Raw genomic sequence first — 25,917 nt, 5'->3', positions numbered from 1 at the left:
ATGGGACTCCAATGCCCCAGTGTGGATGAGACTCCAATGCCCCCTTGCAGAAGAGACTCCAATGCCCCCTTGCAGATGGGACTCCAATGCCCCAGTGTGGATGGGACTCCAATGCCCCAGTGTGGATGGAACTCCAATGCCCCCTTGCGGATGAGACTCCAATGCCCCCTTGCGGATGAGACTCCAATGCCCCAGTGCGGATGGGACTCCGATGCCCCAGTGCGGATGAGTGCTTGGCTGCAGGCCTTTCAGAGGAAGAGCAGGGTCCATCCACATCAGGAGACAGGGCTTCTCCTAAAGGCAGATGAGCAGAGTGCTGAAAGGGAGCAGTCCCGAATCTAGAAAGGGCTTCCTGAAAGGGTCCAGCAAGTGCCCTGGCAGCTCTGCGGATTTGGTCCATTGAGGGGTCCGTATGTTGACTGCATTTCTTATCATGGCTTTATGAAGGGCACCAACCACAGATGATAACGACCTAAGTGTTACTTTAAAGCCTCCATGAAGATACTCAACACTGGAGCCTTACTGGTCGCTCACACGTTGTACAATATCGACTGCCCTTCTCTGCCGGTCATCCTACTCAGGGTGGAGTGTCCAAAGGCCCAGGTGTGGAAGATTTGATCCCCAGTGCAGCAGAGTTTAGAGGTGGGGCTGTTGGTCACTGGGTGAGTCATAAGGATCTGACGCCATCGGTGGCCGAATCCATGGGAAGATTCCTAATTTGATGGCGTTATTGGAAGGAGGTGGAAACCACAGGAGGTGGAGCCCAGTTGCAGGAGGTGGGTCACTGGGGGCACACCATGCATACCTACCCTCAGTCCCTTCCCCCTTCTGTCTCTTCTGCTTAGTGGCTACTCAGCTTTCCTCTGCTCAGCCCCTCTGCCATCCCCTCAGTCAGTGGAGCTGTAGAGCCACCTAAGAACCCAAACCTCTGAAATTGCCAGCCAAGATAAACCTTTCCTCCGGTAAGCTGTTTTTCTCAGGTGTTTTGTCATAGCAATGAAACCTGACTAACACACTAATTCTCTATGGGCTTCCATCTCACATCTTTCTGAGATGTGGCTCCAGCCAGGCTAGCTCCCCTGCAGTGCCAATTTCAACACAAGTGTGGTCCTTGTTGGCATTTGGCTGAGCCTCTGTATAAAGGGATGTACCTAACTGTGGTACTTATGTTGCTCCTCCATTGCATGAGAACCCTAGGCTGCCTAGGGTTGGTAGCATATTTTATAAATGGATTTGTTCCAAGGGATGTTGGTGAGTGTTGGAACCAGAGGCTACGGAAGGTGTTGTCTCTGATATCAGCTCAAGCTCTGGTGGAAAAGCCGAGGAATTGGAGAACAAAAGGCTTCTTGGGCCTGTGGTCAGGTGCCATGTCTTTTGACTTCTGGGGAACTTAGCAGGGGGCTTCCTAGCGTTTCACTGGTGCACTTGTTTTACAAAAGTTCCACAAAGTGGTGCGTTAGGGAGGGCTATAGAACATCGATATTTGTTATTTTATTTTACTTCCTTAATGCTAAGTGATACAAGTGAAAGGAAAACTTAATTTGCAATGTAAATCTCATTTTGTTTATTAGAATGGCAGCTCTCCCCGCTGGTTGTGTGTGTCCCCTACTAAGCAGTCATCTTTTCTGGTTCTTGGGGGGCTGGTGGAGGTTCTGCCTTCTCATTCCATATCTCACTCATTATTTCATATAGGATATATTCTTTTTAATCACTAGGCTGGCTCCAGCCATTGGGACTTACACTCCATTCTAACTTTTAGCAAATGAGACTTTTAAAAAGTGTAAGTCGTAAGTAACTCACGCCAGCCTGTGGCTGATGGTGTGTCTTCCTGTGGGTTTCACCCGGGCTTTCCAACATGGGAAACGGCTTCCTCTTTTTCTTCTTTTTTACTCTTTCTCCTTTGGAAGTGGCCGTCTTGGTGCCGGCCCTGTGATCCCAGGGGTCTGAGGCTGTGAAGCCCTGGGTTCTAAAGATCCAGAGCTCATGTAAAGGAGACCAGAGTGGGGGTCACGGGCTGAGCTGAAACAGGGCTGGGGGATGGAACCCCAGGTTCTTGTGGGGCCGCACCTCCCAACGACTTCACGTTGGCCATAGCAGGGGCCTCTCCCAGCACAGCCTGAGAACACCTGGCTGAGTTGGTCTAGCCGACATCCTCCTTCTGCTGATTTTATTTCTATTCTCCCAGGTGGCTGCATGAGTGTCTCTGGCTCCCCGTGGCCTCTCTCAGTCATTCGTGAACTGTGGCCCTTCGGCGCTGTGCCGCGGGTCTGATTCCCTTCCCTGGTATGTGCTGTCTGGCTCAGTCCAGCGACCCCGAGTCCCCTCCCGTTGCTGGGTTATTCTCTGTGTGCTGAGCCCTGGGGATGAGGAGATGAAAAGGCGCCCAAGGAGAGCTCCGCGTGGTGGTGAGCAGGGCCAGGTTGGTGCTCGTGACATGTTCCCTGGGAGACCTCATTTCTGTCGTTTAATCCTGACAGCGCTCTCCAGGCTGTCCACTGCCGTGCCCCTTAACACCTGAAAACCAGACCCCGACAGGCACTAGCCAGCCACTGAGCAGACCTGGGACTTGCGAACAAGAAGTTCCTCTGACTGCCAAGCTCTCTCCTTCCTGGAGGGTCTCACCATGGGTCCAGGAAGCCAGCCAGAGACCCACAGGGCCGAGGGTAGGAGCTGACCTTTGAACTGGGCATTAAACATGGGAAGGAGCTCTCCAGAGAGGAGGGGCTGGGCCTGGAGCTGGAGCTAGTGCCTGGCAGGGAAGACCCGGTCTCTGGGTCACCCTGGTGAAGTGCTTTTGCTTAATGCCTTCTTGAAGAAAACGCTAAGTGCTTTAGATTTCCATTGCTTTTATGTGTCTCCAATTTTAAGTGGCCCATTTGAACATCATTTAAACATTCACTTACACTAATTTCCCAAACCAAATCAGATGCACTTTGCAAAGCTGGACAGCAGGAACTGTTGACTGATTGTTCTCAGAGAATGTCCTGCCCATGCCCGTTTATTGATTTATTCTGAGGTTTGGAGACATTGGACGTTCAGTGTTCTCTGTGTGGGGAGTGAACCCCTTCCTGACCCCCACTCCTACTGTCCAAAAGTCGGGGGGCTGAGGCCCAGACCAGAGGAGGCTTCAGAGGGCTTCTCTGGAACCTTGTTCCCAAAATGCCATGGGACCCAGAGAGGCAGTGGGAACCTCTGGGCCTCCCCCATGACATTTATCCCAGACAAAGTGACAGTCTGTTCTGCAGCTGGCACCAAATAGGGCTGAGCGAACGGTCCCAGAAATCTCAACTGGAGTCATTAAAAATAATAGCAAGGCATCGTCACGCTACTGTCACCAATGACATCTGGCAGCAGGAGGTGCCGAGGAGGAGCGTGTAGGGCAGCCACGAGCAGGCTGCCTGGGAGCCCGTTGCCCTGGTCTGCCCAGGTGTGCAAGGTGTGATTGTTCGGGGTGGACATGCAAAGCAGGAACGTGAAGGAAGTAGTGCTGTTTTGGGCTAAACCATGAGAATTTTAAAATGAGGTCTTGAAAACATCCTAACACCAGTACCGCCGGTGGTGCTCACAGTCGCATGGTGGCAGCCATCCAGAGTGGGGATGTCACACAGGTTGAGGTGGCTGTAAACCCCTGTTGCACAATACCACATTTTGGAACATCGATCCAGCCTGAGGGCAATTCAGGGGGCACCCACTATGAAGGGTGTGGTGTTGGCAGAGTGGAGGGCTGGACTCAGCCAGGGAAGCCTCGCAGCCCTTTATCCAAGCACACAGGGGGGGTGGGCAGACCATCCCCTCCCTCTGAGCCCAATCTGTCAATAAAGAATCAGGAAACCTCCGTCCAGGGGGTTAAGTGAGATAGGACAGGTGGTGAGGCCCTGCGATAGCGACTCTCAGTACATTCTATTTTGACTTTTATTTTGACTTTCTCTACTGTTTTAGCCAGTCTTGTTGTTGTTGTTGTTGTTGTTTCACTGCTGTGCCCCAAGGACCTTCACAATTTTAAAGGAGGAAAATTTTATTTGGGGTCCACAGTTTCAGAGGTCTCAGTCCATAGATGGCGGATTCTACTTCTCTGGCCCAGGGTGAGGCAGAACAGCATGTCAGAGGGGTGACCTGCTTCTTGCAGCCATGCTGCTGCCTATAGTGGCCACCCAGCTGATTCCCACAGGGACTGGTTAGGACCGGTTAGGACTGGTTAGGTTAAAGTCCTCATAACCCAGTCGTCAGCCTCTGAACTTTCTTGCACACGTGAGCTGAGGGGGGGGGCACCTCACATCAGACCCTAACACCTGCTCTCATTAGAGCTAAGGAAACAGCCTGGAGGTGCAAAGGCCCAGCACAGGACCGTCCCGCCCACCCTCTTTCCCTCTCTTCCTTGTCCCCTCCCGCGCTCCTCCTCCGCCCTTCCCATGGCTTCCCTCATGAGCTACTCTTCATCCCTCCCGCCACCAGCACAGGTCATGTTATGTTTCCAGGGCACTTTCTGTTTGCATTTTTGTGAAACACATTTTATACGATTATATATTTGTACTTGCCAAGTGGCTGGGTTGATGACGGTGTGCATCTACCCTTCCCTATATCCACTTAGCTCCTCCTTGGGTCCTTGAGCTGAGATCCACCAGGATCTGCGTCTGCACATAATCTGTCCCTTCCACCCTCTGCTAGGAGCTGCTTGGGGTGTCGCCAATCTGTCCTCCCGTGACTCCAGTGGGGATGGCACCCGGCAGCCTCACCCCATGTCCCATGGACTACTCCTGGGACTTCCTCGGGCAGGACTGAAAGGCGTCAGGGTTCCGTTTCCCTCTCCTGTTAGCTGAGGCTGAGAGCAGGCTCCCCGGCGTGGCTTGCGGAGCTGCTGACGCCCTGCAGTTTCTCAGTAAGGGCAGGGTGACGGGTCTCAGCAGTGGCTGTACCGCCCACACCGAGGCCAGCAGGAGCGCCAGCCCCAGCTGCAGGACCACGAAGACATACTCTGTGGCTTCCAGCCACAGGGGACTCTTACCCTGTGAAGGCTTGAGGCCAGGAGAGAGAAGCGGCGGGCTGGAGAGTACCTTTGAGGCCTGAAGTCCCCACACATGTACTTGTTGATAGGAACATTTTGAAGCCCTTACTCTCAGTGGTAGGTGTTATGGACTGGCAAACCATCTGAATGCTTCACTATTTTCCCAATCATTGTTGGTATTCTCCAAATCCACAGGAGATTCCCGCTTCCTAGGCACCAACCCTGTTCCCTGAGATGTCAGGGTGTTTGGAGGGGATGCTGTGGGCTTGCACTTAGCCACGGAAGAAGGCTTATCAATCTGGTCGCAGCCCAACGTAGACACCAGCTGCCTGCTGACACGCAGTGGTCAAGGGACTGTCTTCGTTAGTATAGATGGTTTCGCACCCGAAGGGGCTTGTCTGCTGGGTTGTTAGAAAAATGCCTTAAGTTTTGTTTTGTTTTGTTTTGTTTTGTTTTGTTTTTGTTTTCTCTGTGGTCTTTCCTTTTGGAGGTCTGAGGGAGAACACTCTGCCTTGATACTGGAAGTTTCTTTTCCTGTTGAATTTGCAGTCCCGAAGGCGCTGACACACTTTAGTTGTAACAGAGCCCCTCTGGCCCAGGATGGGTAACTTTGTCTGCAAGGAGCCAGGTGGTGAATATTTCGCACTCTATGGGCCTCACATCCTTTGTCTCTGTCCCACCTCTGCCTTGGAGTCATGCAGAAGCAGCCACGGACGGCAGCTCTGTGAATGGCCATGGCTGCCTTCCAGAACAACGTCAGCTACCAACAGGACTGGGGCTGGTCTGGGCCAAGGCGGTGGTCTGCGGGCCGTGTTCTAATGATGCACGCCCACTGGCTACGTCGGGAACACAGCATGAATTTGGCAGGTCACATAAGGCAGCCCAGCTCCGTTTCTTCCCAGAATGACCCGCCATCCTTTCAGAACCCCTGAACACACCTGCTGGGAAAGTGGGGGGAGGACAAGGAACTGAACTGCAGAGCACCAGCTCCGTCGAGCCTTCCAGGACCTGAAGCAGCAGCCACCTCCACGGGACTCAAGCTTGTGTCTCCTTCCTGTAAATGACATCCAGAGGGGACAGGTCCAGGGATGCTGTGGCTGCGCTTCCTCAAGGTGCTCAGGCGCCTTCTCTTGTCTCCCATGAACCCCAAGCATGCTGGGTGGGGAGGAGAGAGGGGGAGAGGGACGGATTTGGCTACAGACTCCTCTTCCTGCAGCCTGTCATGTTGGTTGTGCATGTCAACTCACCAGGCCATGGTACCGCGTTTCAGGTCCAGCACCCGTTGAGATGTTGTGTTAAGAGCAAGTATTGTTTAAACTTGTGGATCTTGAGGAAAGTAGATCTTTCCACCAGGGGGGTGGAAGTCCTCCATGCAGTTGAAGGACTTCATAGAAGATAGAGGATGTCCAAGGAGGGAGGAATTCTGCAACAGGTGTGTGAGCCATTGCTTGGCCACCAGCCAACCCATCAGTCCCCTTGTCTCCCTCCCTCTCCTTCTCATACGCATGTCCTTTGGCTGTTTCTCTGGAGAGCCCTGACCCCCACAGTCCAGTCATCAGAGAGAGCTCCAGTGGGGGCCCCTCCGGGCTCAGGGTGGGGGACAGTGGCATGTCCCTTACTCATAACACGGTCCCATTATGGAGCAGCAAGGATCTGGGTGTTGAGGTCCACAGCAGGCTGTACAGAGGGGGTGCCCACGAGCTTACTGCCCCTCCATGCTCTGCTTATTTTTCTTAAAGTGAACAATTTCAAAATGAAGGAAGCCCCCCATCAACTGGGCGTGGTGCTCTGGCCTTTCCACTTCTAGTTCAAGAGATTCACCACTGGGCGGGCCTGGCTGGGCAGCAGAGGGCTGCCTGGCCTGCAGAGGCCCTGGTTTCTCCCCAGCACCTCAGGAAAACAGACAGAGACTTGCCACTGATGCTCTTAAACAGCGAAGCACCACTCCTCCCTCCGCCAGCCAGTGGACTGAGCCCGGACACGGGGGCAGCTCCAGCGACTTCTAGGGCTCCCCAGAAACTCCCAGCAGCCACTCCACCCCCGGCCAAGGCCAGAGCCTGCTGCCTTCTGCTGCTTTCCTGCCCTCCCGTCTCCCAGACTCCTCCCTGGTGCTGCCTCTGTCCGGCGGCCCATGTTCATCACCTGGGTGTGCAGCCCTTAAGTAGGGCTGCCAAGGTCAGGCCAAAGCGGCCTCCACGTGCAAAGGGTAGCTCCTCTGGTAGAGCCCCGGCTTCCAGACAGGTCAGTTTAGGAACCTCAGCCACTTCCCATCCCCCTGGGGAATTTCCAGTGGGCTCTTTTTTCCCAACTTGTTTCTTTGGGCTCTGGCATGACTCCTGTGGTAATCCTGCCTTGCCACCCCACACTTTTTATTTTCAGGGAATTATAAGTGGGTGTAGCTTCTCTTGCAGATGGTGGGTGCTAAAACTTCAGACTTCAGAGATGGTACCCTACAGACATGCTGATCTCTACCTGATCGTACCCTACAGTTGTGCTGATCTCTACCTTACTGCAGATCCCCTGGCTTGCCTGCTGCTCAGAGGAGTATTGCTGTCTGGACAAAATAGGTGCTCAATGCATGCTTACTGATTAAGTGATGCTTAATCAAAGTTCTTGCAGCTGATAGGCTGCTTGGGCAGGCGAGGGAATCAGAGGAGACATAGCTTCAAGCAGCAGAGGGACCCCAGTGTGCACGTTTGCCAACAGACCTGATTAGCTGTGCCCGTACCGACAACTCTGGTCAGACACACTGAGTTGGCAGCAGGTGCAGTCTGTGTTGGCCAGCCAATGAGATGGCCTATGCACCTGTGGAGGACTGACTGTGGCCAGTCCCTCTGTAAGGCCCCGCACAGGTGTCCTAGCATCCTGATAGAACTGGTCAGATGTGCTGGTGTGAGCGGGAGGTGAGAGGCCAGTGGAGGGGCTGGTGGAGTCTCCTGTAGGCAGATGGCCAGCCCCAAGCCTGCTGGCTCCAGGTACCCAGGCCAGTGAGCACAGCCATGGGCTGTCAGGGCCACAGGCCCTACATAGTCCTGGCCACTTGCTCTGTATGTTTCACACTGCTCTGAAAGTCCTTCCCTGAAGAAAGGAAGTGCCTCTATTCACAAACACAGGAGCCTCTCCATCAAGTCGGCCTCCTCCTGGACACAGAGGGGTCCCCTGGGTCTCAACAAGTCCCTCTGGGCCACCTGTTCTTTAGCAGAAGCTGGTCAGTCAGGCTGGGGCCAGGAGCCTCACCCTTTCTTTCTTTCTTTTAAACTTTTTTAGTTGTAGTTGAACAAAATACCTTTATTTTATTTATTTTTATGTGGCGCTGCGGATCGGACCCAGGGCCTCCCACGTGAGAGGCAAGCGCTCTGCCACCGAGTCACGGCCAAGCCTGAGTCTCACTCTCATTGAGAACTTGGGAATGAGTCTCCCGCCAGGCACTTGGGAAGTGTTGGCACAAACACAGGAAGAGTGTGTGTGTGTGTGCACGCGTGTGCAAAAGGACTTTGATTAAATAACTGGATGTCAACGCCAACTCTGCCACCAACGACTGACATCAGGAGCTCGGAAGAGTTCCTTGCTCATTGCAAGCCTCAGTTTCCTCACAGTGAAATAGGGCTGGGAACAATTATTATGAGGTTTTGTGACTTCCAAATAGTCACACGTGGAGTTCTAACCCCAGGACCTCAGAATGTGGCTGTATGTGGAGACAGAGCTTCTATAGAGGAAATCAAGTTGAAATGAGGTCGTCGAGTGGTCACTAATCCCTTCTGACTGGTATCCTTAAAGAAAAGGAGGTCAGGACACAGGGGGATGACCACATGAGGACCCAGCAGGAAGAGGCCATCTACAAGCCAGGGGGAGAACTCAGAGGACCCAACACCTCAATTTCAGGTCCAGCTCCAGAATTTGGAGAGAATAAATTTCTGTAGTCCCAGCTGCCCCATGTGTGGGACTTTGATATGGTATAGCCCAAGGGGATGGACACAAGTACTAAGAGATTTTTAAGGATGAGCTAGGGTAAGATACATGACGAGCTCAGGCCATTCTGTGCACAGACTGGGTAAATGCTTGTACTGTTGTATATTCTAGTATTCAGGCATCTTGTGTAGCGCCATATGGTGGTTTAGGGCCTGGACTGCTGAGATTCAAATTTGGGTTCAGCTACATAACTCTGCATGACCTTGGGTTTCAAATCGAATTCTCTAAATATCAACCTCTGTGTAAACTGGGGGAATAGCAGTGGCTGCCTCGTAGAGCTGCTGGGGGCACAAGGTCAGGAGGGGACAGAGTGCCCGGCACTGGCAGATGGCCATTCTTGTTGTTGTCATTGAGAACACCAAGCACCCACCCCGTCACTAAGCCTGCACATGCCAGGTGCACGTTCTAGGCCCCTCCTCTGCGCAGGGCGCTGGGAAGGGCGTGCTGAGGACGCCTGCTCCTCTGTGCCGCACTCCTGCACCTACCAGAGAGGCCCTGCGTTGTCCTCCCTGCAGTCCACAGGCACTGCAGACCATGGTATTGCTATGTGCTGCTTTCCACCAGCTCACCGTAGCTCCTGTCTTTCCCTTTGGTCACACCACCCTGGGGCACGTCCTGGACTGGCTGGTCTTTAACCTTCCTTCTGACTGAGGACTTCGAGGTGATAGTGTTGATAACGCCCAGGAGAAGGTAGTTGTGACCTCCAAGAAGAGGAGGGACCATGCATTCATGGTAATATGCAGACACCTCCAGCTCGAGAGGACAAATCAAGTACGATTCGAGGGATGCTGATTGATTTTAAAACACGAGCAAAAGCAGTCCTTTCGGTCCTGGCGACAAGAGCACTTGCCATGATGTCCACCTCCTGGCAGTTGGACAGCCCGGCAGCAGGGTGTGCTGTCTGTCGCTCAGTGCTGCACACAGACTTCTGGGACTCACTGGCCTTCACAGTGGGCTGTGGGTCCTGAGGGTCAGCAAGTCCCCGTCCCCTCCCAGGCCCAACGGCCCTACACATTCTTCCTTCCCTGGAGGCTGACATTTTAGGAGCCTGCGACAGGTGCAGTATTTGCCCTCGGTGCCTGGCTTATCTCACAGAGTGTGACATCCTCCCGCTTCATCCAGGTGGTCGAGGATGGCAGGCTCCCCTGACCTTTTGCCCTTAAAAGCAAAATCAACCATGTAGAAAAGTTGGCTGCTGGGGACCCGCTGCCAGAAAGTCCAGTGGGAAGGTTCTGAGTGGCCCTTCCTGGCCTGGCCGTCCACCACTCACATCTCACACTTTTCCTCCTGATGGCTCTAGATGACAGAATGTGGGGGAGCCGGGGACAGGGTCTGGCCAGGCCAACTTCCATGAGATCTGAGGCCAGGAGGACATTCCTGTGGAATGCCATGTGTAGTTTCACAGATGTCAGTGAACATCCATGTTAGAGGTCAAATATTTTCAGCTCTTCACTGGGAAGTAAAATGGAAAGAGTCTGAAGGGGTTTCATCTGCTCCTCGCTGTACACAGCTGAGGATCCCTGGGGTGCCACCTCTCGGTTTAGCTGGAGGTCCCTGGGAACAGTGGAGGGAGAGGCCACAGGTCCCTTCACATCGGCACCTGTCCAGCCTCTCTCATCCCTGTCCTCAGACGTCACTCCTCATCCTCAGAGGACGACAGAGTTGACTGGGTTGTCCACCCATGGTCGCTCACCATGCCTCCCACCCGGGGGGAAGAGGAATCTCGGGACAGAGCGGTGCTGAGCCTGAGACTGTGAAGCTGTGTCATGAGGCAGGGGCTGCTGCTCTCCCTGTGACGGAGGCTGTAGCCACCGCGGAAGCTCAGAGCCCTGCAGGAGAAACCCGAGCCCTCCCTGTGTGGCAAGAGTTTCTGCGGGGATTTCCTCTCCTGCTCCTGGCTGAGCCGTGCAAGCCACCAGCTTCCCCTGGAATCTGTGCCAAGTGAACCCTCAGAGTCGAACAAGTGCAGCCTGCATGGAGACGGCTATCTGCCCTCGACGATTTGGATGCATCTGTCAACTCCAAAGGACACAATGCCTTGGATTTTGCCATGTTGTCTGTTTTTGTAAAAGACTTGGGGTGCACTGGGAAGGAGCTGAACTATGGGAAGGAAAATACAGGGAAACCAATCTATTTGCTGGTCTCTGCAGAGATTCAAAGAGCAGGATGATTCAGGCCCTGGCCAAAGCACTTGATTGTTGTTGAGAGTATGTATTAGTGACTAGTATGGAGATGGGCAGCCTCTTCCCATCACCGACACACCAGGAGCTGGCTGGGTGGATGGAGAGGTGCCTGACCAGGAGGTCCAGCATTAGCAGAGGTCCAGGGCACACCAGAGCACGCCCACTGGGGGAGTGGAGGGCCACAAGATAATCCACCTGCAAACTATTGGCTCTTCATGCATCCCTTAGAGTTCCCCCTCTCTGTGCTTTTCTCCTCTGCTCACTGAAGGTGTCACTCAGGTGCAGGCAGCAGAGTCCAGGTGTGGCAGGAGCCCCTGGTCAGTCCAAGATGGAGGCCCCAGCATCAGCCAGCATGCAGTTCTGTCTCCTGCTCTGAGCTCAGGGCGCAGCCGGGAGCCCAGTGTCCTCCAAGGTCGCTGCACAGACCGGGCCTTTTCCTTTCTTTTCTCTTTTAAGGGCCAGGAGAGACAGCCTGAAGTCTAGGCTAATCTTCTAGGAGAAATAGAGACTCTAAAGATGGAACCTAAGTTTTCTGGATTGTAAGGAAAACACAGGCCAAGGATCCACAACAGCCAGCCTTCCTGCAAAACCCACTGGGCCAACAGAGAGGACCCCTCCCTGGTAAACACCCCTTCCTCCTCAAAAGCACCAGCCACTTTGCAGCAGGAAAAAACAAAGCCAGTCCCTCTGTGCCCCACTGTGCCCCCGCCCAGGTGGGAGCTCTCCTGGGCGCTCCTTGGCCCAGGCTCAGCCTGTCGCGCGCGGCGGCCGGACACGCGGGGCTGCAGCGGGGCTCGCGGCGCGTGGGCGCGCGTCCCCCAGCGGTCCCCTCCGTGGTGCCCTCGCAGCCCCCGCCCGGCCAGCCCCGCGGAGCGCGGCCGGAGCATGCGCCGTGCGCGGCCGGGAGGCGGCGGCAGCGCACGCCCGGGCCCTGCCTGCACCCAGCCGCGGGCGGCCGGTTGCTAAGCAGTTATTGTTTCTGTGGCGATTGCAGAGGCTGTTGCTAATTGGAGAAGCCCCGCTAAGCAGCTGCACCTCCCGCTCCCCATCCTCGCCCTGCTCTTTGCATTTAAAGAGCAAACTAGGCTGCGCTCCCGCCTGCCTCCCCCGCCCCGAAATACCCCGTGATTTGGGAAGTATGGACTAGAATCCCACCCCTCCTCGCCCTACGTTTGGACTCTGGTGGCTCCAAACTCGCTGTCAGCCCCCACTGCCCCGTGGTGGCGAGCGCCCCGGACCATGACCACTGCTAAGGAGCCCGCGGGGAAATCGGCACAGCAGCAGGAACAGGTAATGCTGGTGCCTCGTGCGTGTGCATGTGTGTGTGCCAGAGGGAGGGAGGTTCCTGGAGGACTTGGTGTGTGCTCATGGCTGTAGCCCTCTGGGCACCCAGCTGCTGAGAGTGCAGGGTCTGCCCTGCGCCTCCACCTGCTTCTATTTTTAAAGGATGCCTGGTGGTGTCAGTCATGGGTAGTCAGAGGCTCTGGCAGGCAAAGTTGACCAGAGACACCTAGGGACCAAGGTCTCTCTCTTCAGAGCTGCCTAATTTCACCTGTGTTAGTTGCAAAGGTTTCCAACTACTTTGTAATTTGGGTGAAGAAGGACATACCACAAAAATAAATACATAAATTTAAAAATAAAGCCTATTCTCACACCCCCAGAGGACTGATTTGGTTCTAAGCCAAGTCACAGGAATGAAGCCCTGTAGAGGACTTTGCTTTCCCCCTTTCTCTGGAGTATTTCTGGAAGGCAGGAAGAGATTGGCGCTGCTCTTCTGGTCAGAGACAGTGCAGACTTGGCCTGCTGAAGGAGGCACACTGAGGACCAGGTGAGCCCGGCTGAGAGTCTTGGGATTTGCAGGTTGGCTGACAGCCAGAGGTCTGCACAGGGGTCCTGTGTACAGAGGGCAAGGGCCAAGGGCTGTCACCCTGACCTGGGGAGGCCCAGCTTCTGCAGAGGCAGATGCATTTGGGGACAAAGGTGAATCTCCAGGCCCCGGTTTAGCACTCCTGTGATATTGTAATTCCCTTCTTGGAGAAGCCGAAGGGTTCTTGTCTGTTAATCGCTGCTCAGTTCACCTCGGGCGGATCATTAAAATAGATCCTGGGAGACACCGCTAGATTTGCAAAGCCGTTCACTGGAGCTTGGTAAATCAACAGCAGAAGCAGATTTCTCCTGTGTGGTTTAGGATTGTCCTTAGGTTGCTTTTGCTAAGAGTAAGAAAGAGAAAGGAGACCTTGCTATAGTTCAGCACATGGGTGACAGAATCCCACCATCAGCTATTTAGAGAACACATGGAGACAACTTTGGATCTCTATTTGGTGAGAGCTCCGTTTTGGGATCATTTCCCCAGAGCCCATTTTTCAAATAAAAAGGGACCATCTTATTATCATAGTCTACAGAACTTGAGTTCAATTTTATTTCTTCTGGAAAGAAGATCTTGTAAACATGGAAATCTAAAAATTCAGTGTGAGAGTGTGCAAGGGTTAATGCTTAGTGTAGCTTGACAGGTTCACATAAACCAAACCTTCCTCTTTTTAGAAATTCTACAGAATATTTGCTCAATAGAGAAACCTCCCTACCCTAAATCAGCATCTTGTAACCAATGGGGTCTCCTTTTATTACAGTTCTCTTCCCTCACTAGGTATAAAATAAACACTTGCTGGGCTGCAGGCTTGGACTAGGACTAGGTGGCCGTTCTGACATGGGGCAGAAGTGGTGATTGTAAAAGGAGCACAGTGGTAGTCCTAGGTGGAAACCCAGGAACCAGAGCCTGCAGCCCAACTGTGTTATGTAAAGAAGTTCCCTGGTTTTCGGGCAGTTCTCCTGCTATTTCTCCTGTTCTCTCAGCACGCAGGGTGTGGGGTTTGGAGGACAAATAAGCTCTTGGTTTGATTTTCTACTTTTGACCATCAACCCCCGCCCCCATCCTTGAATCTGCTTACCCTTTGGAAAATGTAAACTGGTGTCCAGAGGCAGCCTTGGCTCCAGAAACCACGTGGGACCGTCAGAGGTGGCTGTCCTTGTCACCTGCAGCAGGAAAGTCCTTTTCCACCATTCTCAAATGGCCTTTCCCCTGGGAAATTCTCAGCGGTCTCTCAACCAAGTCCATAAATGAAGGGTCAGCAGCAGGCTAGGGCAGGAAAAAATGGGCAGAGGACTAAGGTCTTACATTAGACGGTCCACATATACACACATGCACATGCGTGTGCATACACGTGCACACATGCAGGCTGCTTTAAAGGCCCTGGGCTAAAGTCCAAACTGCCTAGAACACAAAGAGGTAAATAACATACCTGAAGACTCCTCTTATGGCTGCATCATATTTCGCTTCCTAAAGCTACGCTCTTCTGTGCTCAGGCGGCAGAGCTCTCCTAGAGTTCTCCAGGTCCCCGTCTCATTGTTCCCTGTTTCTGTTGGGACTCTGGGGAAAGCCCCAAGCCCAGGCTGGTGGGGTTGCAGGGTCCATGAGAAGAGGGAGCTGTGTTTTAAAAGGGTGGGGGAGAGGTTCCTGTTTCTGGTTTGGTTCATGGTTCGGGGATATTGTTCTGACTACAAGGGCCATCTCCAAGTCACCCAACACTCGGGGATGGTGGCACTGGACACCTGGGTATTAGGAGGCATTACTCTGAGGATTTGGATCTCATAAAGTCTAAATCTGTGTCTAACATTCTTTAGAAATTGTGATGACCCCAGTAGACCCCTGTTTCTTCTTAGCAATCCAGGGGCGGGGGGGGGTTCTCACAGCCCCTTCACCTGCTGTGGCTCACCTGCCATGGCTGTTGGGAGCCAGGCTGGTGGGTGGAGGGCAGAAATAACTTCTCTGTGGAGGATTAGCACAGGGTAATGAAAAAATTAAGAAAGCCTATAAAACCAATTGTTTTGCCTGTTAATTAGATATTGCTGTGTTTTCTCAAATTTACTAAAAAAATTTACTAAAAACAGATGAATATCTAGAAAGAGCTTTTTGGGATTTTGTTTTGTTTTGGTAAAGGATACGATGTGAACATTCCTGGTATAAAAGGGAGAATAGAATTCTAGAAGGCAATTTTTCTCTCTGGAGATGCTAAAATCTACTTTTAAAGAAAGTGTTATCAGCCCAGAAATGTTGAAAAACAATGTATCTTTTTAGGTGAATGAATTGAGTTCGCCTTTGGCTCAGAAGCCACATTGGCTCCGCCTGACACCCCACCCCCGCCCTGGCAGAGCGAAGCCCATGCAGGAAGCAAACAGAGCTGAGGGGGGTTGGTACAAGTGCAGCATATTCTCAGGCAGAGACTGCCTTAGAAAATCAAGTTCAGGGACTTTTTCACTTAAATTAAAAGGTACAAATTTGTTTTAGCATATGCTATCCCCATTTCAAATGATTTAAAATGGAAAAGCAGTAATTTGTAATGCTATTGAGAAAGACAAGACAAAAATGAATTCTGGGTTTTTCCAATGAGCCCTTAAACATTTCTGCTCAACTGTTGAGCAGAGAGAGGTAAGCTTCTAGAGCATATTCTGAGCATATTGGATGTGTGGGCACACACACACCACATGAGCACACACTTGCGCTCAACACACACGAACACACACGCAGCCCTCACATGTGCGTGATCAGGGTGGGAAGGGACAGTTGCGTCCGTGTTCTCACTCACCTACTTGTGCTGGGGAATCTCGCTGTCCGTGAGAGTGTGCTGCCTTTCCTTCTGAGGTGCCAGAGGCCTCTGGTCATGTGGGAACGCCTGCGTTCTGTTTGTTAACCTGGAACTTTGACTGCACCTTCAGTTCTCGTACCTGGAAATCAGCTGTGAGCATCATTCCTTGTTATGTGACAGCTGTTTTTGTTGCTTCCCAGTTTTCTGGAAGCTGCAGGAACCCTAGTTGCCCCTGATATGTCTCTTTAGCTGTTCAGTCCTGGGCGCAGGACCTAGAGCTGAGTGACAGTTGAATTGCCTTCTAAACTTTTTTAATAATGCCATTGCAGAAGAACTTTTTGAAATGGATGAAATTTTTTTAAATAACACATTTGATGGAGAGGTCACTGAAATGGACAGGTTAGGCGACCACCAGAGGGTCCATGGTGATGAGCCCTGCCAGTGTGCCTTGCTGTGGACCTTATTGCTTCTTAGTAGTGAAGTCCAGAGCAGGCTGAGGTCAAGCTGGCCTTGACCTTCATGAGTCAAACTTTCTATGCAATCGTGTCAAAGAAATGTTGGTTGGACATATGCTATCCCCATTTCAAATGATTTAACATGGAATTTTAATGAATTGCCATTCAAGGCAATGTGAGGCATCTAGAGTTGAGGTGACGTGGTGTTAGGGGAAAAAATATTGAAGGAAGCCCTGAAGAACAAGGTTCAGTGACGAGAGGAGCAGGCCGGATGGACTGAGAAGTCATGGTCAACCTCAAGGCTGCTCATAGAAACCAAATTCCATTCCATGCCAACCCGTTTCCCGAGACTCTCAGGGGCTGGGTAAAGAGTGGGACCCCCGGTTCTCAGGGTCCTTTCAGAACACAGCTGGGACTCGGGAACTCCCAGCGCCAGGAGGAGGGTGCGCCGTGGTGCGAAGGGAGCTGAAGTGGGAGGGTCTCGGGGAGGACCCCAAGGTGTGGGTGTTCTGGGGGCACAGAACAAGGCTCCGCCTGGGGGCCGAGGGGTGGCCCTGGTGTGGAGGGGTCCCGGGAGAAGAGGGACAGGCGTGGTGCTGTCCTCAGGGGGCGTTTGACTTGTCACAGAGAGAAGAGGCGGTTTCCAGCCTTCTGGGACCATGTCAGGGCTCTTACTGAACAAGTCAGTCAGGAGCTGTGGGAAGCTAAACGGAAGCCCCGACGGCCTGGGGGGACAGAGCGGCTGTAGGCACAGGCCGAACTCTCAACCTGGGTACTTTTCACTGACCTGTGGTCGTTTTAAAAGCTAAGCGGGGGCTTCCTGTTGCCATCTCCCCCGCTGACCTTGCCAGGGGAGGCTTAGCCATGACCTTCAAATATGACGCAGAAAACCTGAGAGTGGGAGGATGCTTTGCACTGACCTTGACCCAGACTTCTCCAGCCCCCATGTGACGTGGAAGTGTCCAGCTCGCTGCCCACCACTCATCGCCATGAGCAGTCACCGGGTGTGGGCCTCATTGGGTACTGCGGCATGAATCTCCACAGAACTGAGCCCTGCCTGTGTGTGACACTAATGGATTGGGCATCAAAGTAGATGCCATTCCCTCTCCCTCGTTGAGGAAGCCCGAGTGTGCCAAGCTGGAGTTGCAAAAGCCGAGGAAGAGAACACAAGTCAGAGATGTGACTTTCCCCGAGCCCGCGGAGAGCCGCGCCTGCTGGGCACCCTGCTGTGGACAGACCCGGCCACGGGTGCTGTGTGTTGTGCCGCAGCCGTCTCTGGAGAGAGACGTGAACTCAGATGGCTTCTTCTGAGCTTCAGCTGGGTCACGGGGTCTTGTGCAGGAGATTAGGGGAAGGACGCCCAGCGCCGTGCGAGGCTGCCTGTGGCTACGACCCCGAGCCTCCTGACTGTGAGATCTGAGTTCCTGGAAGAGGCAGACAGATGGGAAGGGCAGGCAGCAGTCTCAACGCAGCCCCCGGGGAAAGGGTCACTTCGGACACTTTCCTCCCTGTGTCCTCCTCTGGGTCCATTTGCGGTTGACTTTTCAGGACTGCTGCCTTGTCCTTGTATCTCCTTGGGTGCCTGGAACGGGCCTGACTCTTTCCTTTGGGACTGCCACGTGGCTTTTCCACCTGAGCCTTGCTAAGCGACCGAGGCAAATCCAGCCCTTAAAGAAATGCAGAAGGTGGCGTAGCACGTGACTCCCGAGAGGCCGAGGACCCAGTGGGATTATGGGTGGAGCTAATGAAAGAAAAAAATAGGTGTTTAGTCATAGTCATTAATGAAAAATGACGTTGCGGTCATGGTACGGACAGCCTTGGCACCTCTGGGAGAGCTGACAGATGGTGCATCCTGTCAGTACCTGCTTATTCTGAGTCTGCGGTAGAGCTGGACTTCATCAGGCGAGGACCTCAGAACAGACCTGCTGTGCCTTCTGCGTCTGGACACGGGGGGCCGTTATGGTGACAGAGCTGACCGTCCCTTCGCAGGAGAAACCACCATCTCGCCAACGCTGCGTTGGAGCTGCAGGTCCAGCTGGACAGTGCTGTCGATTTTCGGAAGTGGCGGCTGGAGAGCAGTGGTGTCGTGGCTGCAGTCCTCCACAGGGGCTTCTCAGAGCACTCGTCACAAGTCAGGTCCAGCTAATCGAATGTATCATTGCCTTGAAGCATCTGATCAATTTTTTAAGACACTTAAGACCCCCTTAAGGAATTTTTAAAAAAAGTGCCTCCCCAACCTGAAGCACTGTGGGACTCTGACCCCCTCACCTTGCGGAACTCAACCTGAGCACAGGCTCTGAACCCCGCCGTGCCTGCCTGTGTCGTGGGGCTGGGAGGGCCACAGCATAGGTGTCAGTCCCCTGATCAAAACCGAGACTGTGTCGGGGGCTCTTTAAAACCCTCTGGAAGGCGAGAGTCTGCTTTCCGACATGCTCACGGGACTGCTCTTGAAGATAATGGGGCTCCTTTCTCTTGAAAGGGCTGATTGAACCCTCTGCACAGGTTTTATGCACAGCAAGGAGGGACATCACAGCCCCACAGCCCAGCTATGTCCCCATTTTATTCTCTTTCAGAAATTCATAGGTAACAGAGATGGCCTTGAATGGGAGTGATGTGGTCTTAGATTTAGTGGGAGAGTTTCCCTTTTCTTCTCTTGGACAGGGGGTTTTTCTTCTTGCTCGAGTGTTTGAAGCTCTCAGAGTGTTCACTCTGGGAATTCTGAAATCCTGACACTGACTACCTACCTCAAACCGGGTCCCTGGTTGGAGAGGGGAGCAAACATTCCAATAGCGTCCCTGATGCCTCCACTCAAGGGAGATGCTGGCTCAGAGGAAGATGTGGTTCTGACAATTGCAAAATATGTGGGGGGGAGGGTGCTGGGGGGGTGCTGGGCAGGAGGAGCAGAGCACCCCCATGCTTCCAGGGATGGGCGCAGACAGCGAGACCTCAGGGAGGGTTCACTGCCGGTGGCAGGGCAAGTTCAGCTGGGAAGCGGCAAAGGTCACACAGTTCTAGAAGGAGGGGAAGCCAGGCCCGGCACCCTTGGTCCACGTGAGGGGACTTGGGGAGAGCGAGTTGGGCATGGAGAGGTCGTTTTGTGAGTGTGCCTCTGGAGTCCAGTCGTGCCCCCGATAGATGAGGACGGACACCGGAAGTTTCTGGCTTTCACAGAACAAGCCGACTCAAGTGCACCTGGAAGCAACCAGGCATCTTGAGGCATTGTGGCACCCGCACACCTGTCATGCACCTGTGTACCTTTCCTGGTACCGAGAGGGGCGTCTGTAGGAAAACTCAAGGCAGTTAGAATTTCTGGCTCTGACTTTGATAAAATAAGTTCTCCAGTCCGCCCACACTGAGTCATGTGATTAAAGAATGAGGCTGACTGCCGAAAGAACTTGGTAGATAAGAACCATTCTATCATTAAAAGAAGCCTTGGCATCTCAAAAGCTCCCGTGATACATCTCATTGACCCGCCTGGTGCCAGGGTGAGGAGGAGAGACCCTGCCTCTGCCCTACCAGTGGGGGGCAGGAGAAGGGCTGCTGGGTGGCCCGGGTGCTCCTGGCCCCGACTCAGCTCTACCACCTGCTACCGAGGCTCCTTGGTCAACTGGTTGGATTCCATGTCTGGAAGCCCAGGCCTGGCCTGCTGTGGTCAGAGAAGGACCAGGTGAAGCCCAGGGGCCACTTGTTGAATGGGCATGTAGGACCCCAGCAGGGTGCTTGAGGGGAGCTTCTATGTTTCATGTGGCAAGGGCCTGTGTGTCCCTTCTAAGGGGACTCTTCTATATTTACATCATGGAATGTTTGGCTCTTAAAGCATCTTTTAGACCATCTTGCCCAGTGACTTTTGAACCTTTAATTTCATAACACAAGTTCCCATAGGAAATAAGCCAAGACTGGCCAAGAAAAGGTGAGAAGTATTCCCTGTCATCCCGAGATACATCAGCAGGGCCCCAGAGCAGGTCAGAGCTCAGCTCTCAGACCAGGCATCTAATCCAGCAGTCTAATTTACATTGGAGAAAGGAAAGCTCAGAGAGGTACAGTGAATTACCCAAATCACACAGCTGGCCCATTGTAGTTCAGAACATAACCCCGGCTTTTAGTTTTTGCTTCATATCAAGTAATCCTGAGTGAGAAATGGTAAAAATACCAATACTTGTCTACAAGTGTTCTTTTCTCTTTTGTACCAACCTTCAGTGCAGACTGAGGTTCAGAGTGACTTTTCATATTCCAGTAACTAATGACTTACTGAGTTGCTGTTGAAACAAGGGGAAACAGGGGCCGTGACGGCTGCTCATCTCCCTGATTCTTAAAGTTAAGAGCAATCAACAGAGAGGATGGCTGCCCTGGAATTCTGTGGCTGGTCATTTTCAGTCTCATCATCCTCTTAGGTGGCTTCAGTAGTAGGTACACAACAGGTGTGGGGAGGTGGCAGTGGGGGGCAGGAGAGGAGCTCTGGATACCACCTGCGCAAACCAGGGACTGGGCACAGCAGGGAGGCAGTGCTGGCACATCTGGATGCTACTGGTTCACAAACTTAATCTGGACTAAAAGTGTGTGGGTCATTAGCCCTTGGCTCTCAGATCCCTTGTGAGGACCTGTTCACCAGAACTCTTCCCATATCCATCTCGGGCCCTCGGTTGTCTGAGGATCCTGGATTGCGGGTCCCTGTGGTCTTCCTGTGGTCTACCTCAGGGCAGCACAGTCATTAGGCGCCTCAGAAGAAATACACTCGGTGCTCAAACTGCACGTGGGTGTTGACCAAGCCGCTGTGGCACCTGGTGCTGGGCAGCCCTTTTGGGCCCAGCACAGCGAGGGCAGGGCGGGGGGAGTGCTCAGGGAGAAGCAGGCAGCGGGGTGCATGAGGAGCCAGCCCAGTGCCGAAGGGCCACTGGAGGGAGCTGGGTGGCTGAGAAGAGCTGGGTAAGTTCCGGGGTGTCTGCAGCTCACCATTGAGGGGTGGTTCAACTTTATAAAAGAGATAGGGTTTTCATCTTCATTTATTTTCTGTGTTGCTCTAAAAGGCAAAACTGGGGATCTGTGGATTTGTGTCCCTAACAGCGGCTTTAGCTAAGGGTCAGGACAAACTCTTGGAGCATGGTTAGCTCGCTGGCCCCAGGGGGCTCCAGAGGCACCATGCCAGCCTCCCAGGATGCCACCTGGGCTCTGCCCTGAGTGGAGCTGGGCTAAGGGCCCAGGCAGGGAAGATCTCAGGATCTTGACGTGGTACCTGTTTTCCTTCTGTTGACACCCAGCTCTGACCCTCTGAAGGACACACAACCGTGATGTCATTTACTGTGTCCCCAACACCAGGCTCAAAGCTCGGTGTCAGACCAGCTAATCTGTGTGCTAAGTGAATCAGTGAATGGACGTCTTCCTCTCTAAACCTCCTGTAGCCGGTGATCCATGAAGTTGAGAAACTGTGATTTTACCCATTTATTTATTCAACAAATGAGTCATTGAACAACTGGATCAAGTTTTTGGAACCCTGGAGGAAAACCAAACCCTCACCTGAGTCACCCCACCTCTCTGTCTCCCTGAGGTCCAAAGCATCATGGCGGCCCTTCTTTCCCCAACGCCCTGAAGCCCCTTCCCCACTGTAGAAGCAGCAGCCGTTCACCCCCAGCACCAGGGCGCTCTGCTCCGCCTGCCGGTGGCTCCCATGTGTGACGAACGTGAGGTCCCTCGTGCGCCAGCTGTGTGCATGAGAGGAAAGTCAGCTGGAGAAAGAACTGTGAGCCAGGGCCTGGCCCCACCGAGTCCTGGATGTCACTGGGAGGCAGAAGCCAAGAGCCTTCCTCAGATGGTGATTAGGTGGGCGGATGCCGCAGTTGCGCCTCCCTCTGGTGCAGAGAGCAGGTGGCTTGGATCTGGAAGGTTTGTGTTGTCCTCTCGCCCACAGGTGGGGAAGCACCAGGCAGGAGGGGGACGGAGGGTCCAGAGGGGGATGAGGCTCTGGAACGTTTGCCCCAGAGGCCCTCCGCCAGGCCCGGTGGGGTAAGCCAGGTTCTGGGGGACTTCAGGTGACAGAGCGAGGGTGTGACAGGATGAAATGTTCTCTTACAAAGAAGAAGGCATTAGGAAACTGGGGTGTGAGACCAAGCAGTGGGGTGTGGCCCGGGAGGACCCGGCTTCGGATCCCACAGGCCTGCGTGCAGAGCAGCTGTGGCACTTGCAGGCCGTGGCCCAGGGCAAGTGGTGCTGCCCCCACACTAGCACACGCTCCGCTGGTCGCTGCGGGCACCGCGGGTGGTGCTCACTGCACAGCAGCATGTGGAAGGCAGAGACTGAGGCCGCAGCCTCTCTGGGCAGAGTCCCGAGGGTCCCCACGTCCCACCTGCGGGGCTGGAGAGAAATGCCTGGCTTCTCCTGAACTGCTGCCCTGAAGCCAGGCAGAAGCAGGCTGCAGCTGGAGGGCAGTTCTTGACTGTATCGAGTTCCTTGAGAGAGTGGCCAAGGTCACCCCAGGGCGCTTGCAGCTTGGTTGTAGTGTACTTGTCCCAAAGCTTAAGAAGAACCAACAAAAGGGAAAGAAGGGAAAAGTTGTGTTTATGTAGGCTTTTTAAGGACATGGAAAACACTGACATGCACATGGATATTAAGGATCTGGTTTCTTTTTTAAATCCTTAATTGTATCTCCTTTTTGGTTCTAATTAGTTACCCACGACTCTGGTGCCTCATCCATAGATGGTGTATAATTTCTCATTCTTCTGGTTGTACATGATGTAGAATCCCTCCGCTCATATAGTTATATATGTACCTAGGGTGATAATGTCTGATTCATTCTACTGTCCTTCCTACTTCCATCTCCCCTTCCCTCCCTTCACTCCTCTCCACCTATCTAAAGTACCTCTAAACTTCCCTAGCCCTGCCCCCCCCCTTTTTGTGAATTAACATCCACATATCAGAGAGAACATTCAGCCTTTGGTTTTTTGGGACTGGCTTATTTCACTTAGCGTGATATTCTCCAGCTCCATCCATTTGCCAGCAAATGCCATAGTTTTATTCTTCTTTATGGCTGAGTAATATTTTATTGTGTATATGTACCACATTTCCTTTATCCATGCATCTGTTGAGGGGATCCTAGGTTGTTTCTATAGTTTAGCTGTTGTGAGTTGAGCTGCTATAAACATTGATGTGGTTGATGCATGTAGGATATGTTTTTAACTATTTCGAACAATATTTAACAAAGAGACTGGAAGGAAATAAATCAAGATGTTTGAAAAAAAATCCTTTGCAGCTGAGATGCCAGCATAGGTCTATACTGATACTGTTATGAACCTGCAGACGGCCAGCAGGTAATGTCTATAGCATTGTATGGAAGGTAAACTCCGAATTGCCAGGGCAGAGATGGCTGAATTTAGATTCTAGAGAATTATGAACTCAGTAGTGAATGTGATCAGAAGTTTTTATTAGTGTATTTTTATTCTGTAATAACTCACTGAAAGTTTCAGATTTATATAATTGTGTGTCTTTGTTTGAATGAGAAAATAATACTTAAGATGACAGATAATAATTGAGCCAAGAAAAACTCTTTAAAAGTAAAGGTAACCGTCCACAGAGCGGCTGTCTGTAGGTGTGTGCACCTGTGGTGGCTTGCATGTTTGTGCATGCACAGGACCTGCGGGAAATGTTCCCAGCCCATGAATACCAAGATTACATTTTTCAGTGAAATCATCGTTTCATGAAGAAGACTCAAAATACCTTTTAATTCTGCAGTAGCTTTTGAGCTGATCCAATGTCTTGAATTTTAGGCATATACAGAGAACTCAGATAAATCTCAGATTTAAAATTTTCCAAAAGCTTTATAGAAGCTCTACCCTTTGGGAGCGTCCTTACTTCTGATCTCAAATCACTTTTTGATGGCAGTGAAAATATTCAGAGACTGGGTATTCCACAGGCGCATCCGGAAATGTGGGCGAACGCTTTTAAGGACCTAGGATTCATAATTCACCTCCTCCTGATGGCTCTTGATGTGTAGGAATGCCAATTACTTTCCCTCTTTATCCTCTCAAGAGGTGGAATCAATTTGAAAACAATGAGAGTGATCTTGGGACAAAACTTATAAGCCACAGGTCAATTGCTCCTCTGTCAGCGAGCTCCGGGGTGCCCTCACCTACCCCGACCCTCCACTTCTGGGACCGGCAGCCGGCATCACATCCCCGAAGGTGCTCTGCCAAGAATCTGCACCCTGGAAACGTCTCCTGGAAAGAGTGTCCCTTGATGACATTTACTGAGGGGCTGAGGCCTCCCCAGTTCAGTTCTGTTGGGCCTAAGCAGAGGTCAGGGCGGAGGAGAAGTGTCCCTGCAAGGCACGACCCAGAGCGCACCTCGGGCTCTGTCACTCAGGATGTGTGCTTTCTTAGGTGCAGCAAGTGGAGTGAGTGACCATCCAGTGCCACTTGCTGCATCATGTGCTTGTGTTAGAGGAGAGCGAGCCCCGCTGTGTCTGGTCACTTAGGTGGGGACACTAAGGGACCGTTCACATTGGCTCACTGAGGACTGCCAAATGGAGGGTGAGCACAGGCAGGGCACGGGACCCTCCTGGCCAGCCCTCCCCCTCCCTCTGCCTTGGTCCTATGTCATTGTGACATTGGTGCTGATCATCATGTGGCACCCAGGCCAGCAGGGGAGGAGGAGCCTGCCCTGGCTGGAGAGGTGACGAGGTGGGGACACGGAGGATGGGAAGCGCAGTCTCTAGAGTACATGCTGGTGTGAATTTCACCAACAGCCTTACTGGTTTCTTAAAGCAAAAATATACCTGATGATTAACTATTTCATGTAAAAAAAAATAGGCTATTTTGATGTAAGGATGAAAATAGAGCACTTGTCCACCCCTGTCCTCCCCCACGTTGTTTTGCTCTAACACTGGTGACATTTGATTTCCAAAGACAAGGTTAAAACTCCTTCTCGTTCTCTGCATCATGTTAACTTCTGGAGTCAGTAGTGATGGAGCTGATGTTCACGTGCCACCTGGCACCAGGCACCAATGAAAACACAAGGTGAGTCACAGAGGAACTCTAAATGACAGGATGTCAGGTGCCACATTAAAAATTAAAAAGAACAGGTGGCGTCAGTTTAAAATATATTTTATTTATCCCATCATATCCAAAATCTTATTCTTATTACATAGAAAATAATCCATGAAAGGCTTTGTTCTTTTTCTCCACCTGGTCTTTGAAACTGAGGTGTGTTTTACACCTGTCACCTCTCAGCTGAGACGAGGTGCATTTCAAGTGCTCAGTGCCCCTGAGTGGCCAGCAATTCTGAGGGATCCTCTCATAACCTCCGATGTCTTTAGTTCTACAGTAAAACAGAGGATACACTCCCAGCAGGTAGAAACTCCATCTAAGGTCCACATTATCAGGGAGAAAAATCAGCCAGTGGGATTTTTGTTTGAGCTTAAACTGGCCAGTGTAGGAATTTTCTGGAATTTCAGAGAAGGGAATATTTATTTGTTCTTGATAAATTGTTATGGTTTGGATGTGAGGTTTCCCCCCAAGCTCATGTGTGAGACAGTGCAAGAAGGTTCAGAGGAGAAGTGATTGGGTTGTGAGAGTCTTAACCCAATCAGTGAGTGGATCCTGATGGGATGACTGGGTGGCAGCGGAAGTGGTGGGTGTGGCTGGAGGAGGGGGCTCTGGGGGCGTGGCTTTGGGGTGTGTGTC

General features: G+C 52.3%; 1 protein-coding gene across 5 annotated transcripts in view; it reads left to right on the top strand.

Moving 5' to 3' along the window:
• Dpp6 (dipeptidyl peptidase like 6) overlaps positions 1-25,917 on the top strand; it is an 847,324-nt gene that overhangs the window by 417,487 nt on the left and 403,920 nt on the right. Inside the window, exon 1 of one of the 5 annotated variants that reach the window (XM_048786656.1) lies at positions 12,050-12,444. The exons of the other annotated variants lie outside the window; for them this stretch is intronic. Coding sequence (XP_048642613.1) covers positions 12,394-12,444 — 51 coding nt within the window. The 5' untranslated portion in view covers positions 12,050-12,393. Of the gene's footprint in view, positions 1-12,049; positions 12,445-25,917 lie in introns of those variants that run through there. 5 annotated transcript variants of the gene reach the window in all.

This window comes from Marmota marmota, unplaced genomic scaffold (assembly GCF_001458135.2).
Source record: "Marmota marmota marmota unplaced genomic scaffold, marMar, whole genome shotgun sequence".
NCBI classification, from domain to species: Eukaryota; Metazoa; Chordata; class Mammalia; order Rodentia; family Sciuridae; genus Marmota; species Marmota marmota.
Note: the sequence above shows the minus strand (reverse complement) of the source record. Positions and strands in the feature narration are given on the sequence as shown.